The sequence below is a fragment of the Corapipo altera genome, unplaced genomic scaffold, assembly GCF_003945725.1.
Source record: "Corapipo altera isolate COAL_440 unplaced genomic scaffold, ASM394572v1 58981, whole genome shotgun sequence".
NCBI classification, from domain to species: Eukaryota; Metazoa; Chordata; class Aves; order Passeriformes; family Pipridae; genus Corapipo; species Corapipo altera.
This window is the reverse complement of record NW_020886215.1, coordinates 99-4945: the sequence shown is the minus strand read 5'-3', so window position 1 is coordinate 4945 and position 4847 is coordinate 99. Positions and strand designations below refer to the sequence as shown.

At 54.4% G+C, this 4847-nt stretch overlaps 1 protein-coding gene across 1 annotated transcript; it reads left to right on the top strand.

The window, feature by feature from the left end:
* Positions 1–1464: 1464 nt before the first annotated feature.
* Positions 1465–2765, top strand: LOC113941083 (zinc finger protein 239-like). The gene is made up of 2 exons (XM_027632243.1): positions 1465–1961; positions 2046–2765. The coding sequence occupies exons 1-2, from the start codon at positions 1491–1493 to the stop codon at positions 2310–2312; spliced, it is 738 nt and encodes a 245-aa protein (XP_027488044.1). The 5' UTR covers positions 1465–1490; the 3' UTR covers positions 2313–2765.
* Positions 2766–4847: the final 2082 nt, after the last annotated feature.

Here is a 4847-nt window from a genome sequence, read left to right as displayed (position 1 = left end):
GGAGCTCTGCAAAGGGGAATTTGAATCCCCTGAGGAAAGGGACTGCCACGAAGACCCCTGAGCTTCGTGGTATGACGTGGTGACGCGAGCTTGTCCCTGCTACGCAGTCCACGGAAGAGAAAGACCCTCGTTTTGGAGACGACGGGCCAAGGGGGTTGGAGACCCCCTTGTGTGTATTGAACAGAGATCCAGCTACAACAATCCAGTTACTGCTGCATGCATGAGATGAGGAGAACCTGCTGCCTTAGAAGATGCTGCTGCCCTGAGAGACTGGAAAGGATCTGTCCTTCTTTCCCTCCTGGACTTTTATTTGGAGGGGAGAGGAGATCTGATCCATTGTAAATACTATATGTCATGGTAGAGATAGTTGTGATCGTGTGTATAATGTGTTATAGTATTTATTTGTACAGTCATTGTAATATATTCCCTTTCCCCCATTCTGAGTCTGGTTGTGTTTTGTCTGGAAAAAAAACCCATCTCACATTAGGTTGAGATGTGGGAGGGGGGATGGAGCTAGGGAATTGGATTTTGGGGCTATCTCAAACCATGACACAGTGAGGCAAAGAGCCACAGCCAGATCTTGGGTTCTGTGTCTGGGCCAGCAGAATGGATTCTGTCATTCCATTCACATGGCCCGTTGCAGCTCAACAATTTCAGTGTCTGATTGCCCAGGGTTCTCTCACACTAAACTTCACAGACCAGCCTTTGGCACTGGGAGGCAAAAAGTAGCCTTTAATCCTTGCAAACATGGAAACTGCACATCCCAGGAGATTGGCACAGCACAGCAGAGGAATGCAGTTGTCAGAAACAATGGCAGGGGAGAAGTGGAAGGAGAAAACATTTGCACTCCAAAGCACAGGGGTAATGATCCAGGCCTGAAGTCCAGGGATTTCATATTTATTCTCTACACTGAAACTAGGAAGAAAAAAATGAGTTTTAAGTGACACTACGTTAATTCAGCTTTTGAATAATATTTAGCAACTCAATCAAGTGCTCATGAAGTGACCTCGCTCCCCTCATCCTCCCAATTAAACACCTTTTTTTGGCTGAATCTTCATATTTTGGAGTATATTTTGGCTGAATCTTAACATTTTGTAGTTTGGAGAGGGGTTCATCTTGCTATTTCTGAGGAGCTTTTTGCCTGAATCTTGGTGGTTTGGGTTTTTCTGGTCTGAGTCTTGGTATTTTGGAGGTTTTTATGGACACAGGATGCCCGGTGAGTTCTAGGGATGGACTTGGGCAGGAGGAACCCCCAAACCAACGCGCTCAGCCCTTGTTTTCCCCCCATCAGGATTTGTCCTTCCCAAAGCTTGACCAATGGAGGAGGAGGCTGCGAGGAAGAGGAAGATGCCTTGGGCCCCCCAGGCAGGTGAGGAGGAAGTCAGTGGCCCTTTGGGCGGGTGTTGTGCTGGCTCTGTCAGCCGAGCATGGCCCCGGCTGCAGGACAACCCCGCTGCCGCCGCCGTCCTGCCGGGGCCGGAGTTGGGGGGATGTCCTTGGCCTTCCCTGTGGGCCGGAGGCAAATCCCCTCCCTGTCCTTCTTGCTTCCTGCCCCAGGCCCCGAGCTGAGGACGGAGAGCCCGGAGGACAAATCCCCCCGTGAGACCCTGGTGGGAGAGGCCGTTTTGAAGGGCTCCCCGGCGCAGGAAGGCAGCGGGGAGGAAAAGGGCCGGAGATCCCCCCACAGGAGGGGCTCCAAAGCCAACCCAGGGTACTCTGAGGAGGAAAGAGCCAGCCTGTGCCAGGAAGGCGGCCAGAGCTTGAGGGGGAGCTCTGAGCTGGTGGACCCTGAGCAGCCTCCCAGCAGGGAGAAGCCCTTCCTGTGCTTGGAATGTGGGAAGAGCTTTGGAAAGAGCTCCCAGCTCCTCATCCACCAGCACATCCACACTGGGGAGAGGCCCTACACATGTAGGGAATGTGGGAAGAGCTTCAGTTACAGCTCCAACCTGATCCGACACCAGGCCATCCACACTGGGGAACGGCCCTATGCATGTGGGAAATGTGGGAAGAGCTTCAGGGACAGCTCCAACCTCCGCACCCACCAGCGCATCCACACTGGTGAACGGCCTTACAGGTGTGGGGAATGTGGGAAGAGGTTTCAGACCAGCTCCAGTCTCCTCCTGCACCAGCGGACGCACACGGATGAGAGGCCCTTTCGCTGCACCGACTGCGGGAAGGGCTTCAAGCGGAACTCCACCCTTGTCACCCACCGGCGCATCCACACCGGGGAGAGGCCCTACAAGTGTGGGGAGTGTGGGAAGAGCTTCAGTGACAGCTCTGCCTTTACCAGACACCAAAGGACCCACCAGTAAGGGAAGCCCTACCAGTGCCCCGACTGCAGGAAGAGCTTCGGCCGCTGCTTCCACCCCAAATGAACCCCCTGATGGTGAGGCGACCCCTGGAGTCCAGTGACTGTCAGTCCATCCCTTTCCACCACAAAGGGCCAGTCCCCTTTCCCAGGGGCAGCTTCTTCCAACAGAACCCTTCTTGGGGGTTGTGTCGAGATTCCTGCCTTGGCTGGGGACCCCCCGAGGTCACTGCTGGAGGTTGAGAGCAGAGATCTCCCCACGAGCGTTGCTCTTGGGGAGTTCCATCCATCTCTAATTAAGAATTCTTGCTTTTGTGTCAGCTTGAGTAGAATGGCTTCAACAATTGCTTTAGTGTAGAGCACTGTCCTATCTTATCCTGTACTCCTGGTAGTTTTAGTGTTTCTCTTGTGCAGTAAATAATTCTGATGAAGGTCTTTTGTCTGATCATTTGTAACCCTAAATAATTCATTGCTATTAACAGGTCTGATTTGCCATCATTAAAACCTGTGGGACAAACGTGTTTCAGTTACACCTCTGTAATTCCTCTAAACTTAAAATATTGGCAAGATTCAAGGCTGAGATTGGATCCAGGAGCCCCCAGCACCCCACAGTAAATTGGGAGCTCAGGGGAACCACCCCGTTTTTCAAAACCTGGTGCCCAAAGACCCCCATGGGACCTTTGGACCCACCACACTACCGCCCCCTTTTCCACCCTCTCCCTGTTCCTCTCACTTTTTCATGTTCCCCTCAATCTCCAGCCCCTTCCAGGATCATCCTGGGGGTCCCAACCCCCACTTTTCCCTCCTCTCCCACCCCTCCCACATCAACCCCCCACTCCCCAGCCCCCTCATGCTCAGTTTGGGGGTCCACCCTCCCCTTTCCCCACTCTTCTGACCTCTCACACCCATTTCCCATCATCCTCAGTGCCCCTCCTCCCTCCACTTTTGAGAGGTCCCACTCCCCTCCCACTCAGTTTGGGGTCCCACCACCCCTTTATCCCCTCTGACCCCCCTTTTCCCACTGACCGCCCCCTTCCCACCCCCCACTCACCTGAGAGCTCCTCGCCCGCAGCCAGGGGGTTCCCAGCACCACCAGTACCCAGAGAAGTCCCCCAGAAACAATTGTGCAGGGTCCTGGGTGGGCTCTGAGTGTGTTTAGGCAGTCCTCCAGAGCCTGTGTGGAGGTTTAGGGGGTTTCCAGCACCTTTCGAAGTGTGCTGGGTGCCTTATTGAGGGGTTAGTGCCCTCCCAGAGCCCCCCCAGAGCGGGCTGACAGGGGGAACACAGGGGGTCCCCATTCCCGATCCATCCTGGGGCCGGTTCTGCCCCCCCCCAAACTCGGTTCCCACCCCTTGGAATTCCCCCAAACCCCTCCTCAACTGCCCCCCAATGAGTGGGACTGGGGAGAACTGGGAAGCTTTCCTGGGATCACTGGGAGCAGCCGGGCGGAGGCAGAGTGACAGCAGGGGAGGGGAGGGACGCACAACCCCCCCAAAATTCTCACGGAGATGGCGGGGAGTCCAGGCTGGGCCCGAGGTCTTGGGGAGGGGCTGCGGCCGCCGCCGGCTCACGAGCTCTGTGGAGAGAGAAAAGGGGGTGACACCGGGGTGGGGGGTCCCCAGGGGGGCACAGACGCTCTGGGGGGGACACACGACCCCCTGGGACCCCCCTCACCTTCTGGCACAGGTAGAAGCCGAGCCCCAGCGCCAGGGAGACGAAGCCCAAGAGGAAGCCCCCGGCCCCTCCTTGGCAGCAATTCCTCAGGCTGATGGAGCCCAGCAGGGCCATGGCCGCCGGCGGTGTCCGATCCCGGCAGGAAGTGGGGAGGGCCCGGCGGGGTCTGATACAAATAAATCAAGGCAGATCTCCCTCTTTCTTTTACCCCCTGGGCAGTGACCATCAAGAGCTGTCTCTGCTTCACAGCAGAAGCTGCACACACTTCAACGAAGTCTGTGGAAGAATCTGCTCTAGGAAAGTTGGCCCTGGGCTTTTATGCTTTGTCACTGATGGATCTCCAGTCCCATCTTCCCAGGCCAGTGAGCAGCTGATCTGTAAAACTCTGCTTCCAAAAGCAAGATGTGTGTTGGAAAGTTGGGAAACCAGGTTGGTTTTGGCACAATTCAACACTAAATCAACCCCTTGGCACCAGCAGTAACTCCCCACAGAGAGCTTGCAGTGCTTGCATTCTCCCATCAGATCCTTTTCCAGGCAGAACATCCTGCTACAAGGGGTCTGTTACCACCTGCCCCAGAAAGGGAGGGGTAACCCAGGTTCTTATTAATAAATCCCTTGGGGTGGATTAGAGTGAAACGACATTGAATAATTAGTGTTTGAAAATATATATATATGTAGGGTTTATTTTAGAACAATTTTGGTTAACAGGTATGTTGGCATTTTGGGTGTTATCATCTCTATCTCTCATCTACAGCAATATGGCATAAAGACAACCTTTAGGGAAAATGCATAAGGGAGAGAAAGGAAAGACCGGATAAGTGTGAGTAAGGGAAAGCAAAGCTGAGAGTGGAAAGTTGTCTATAGT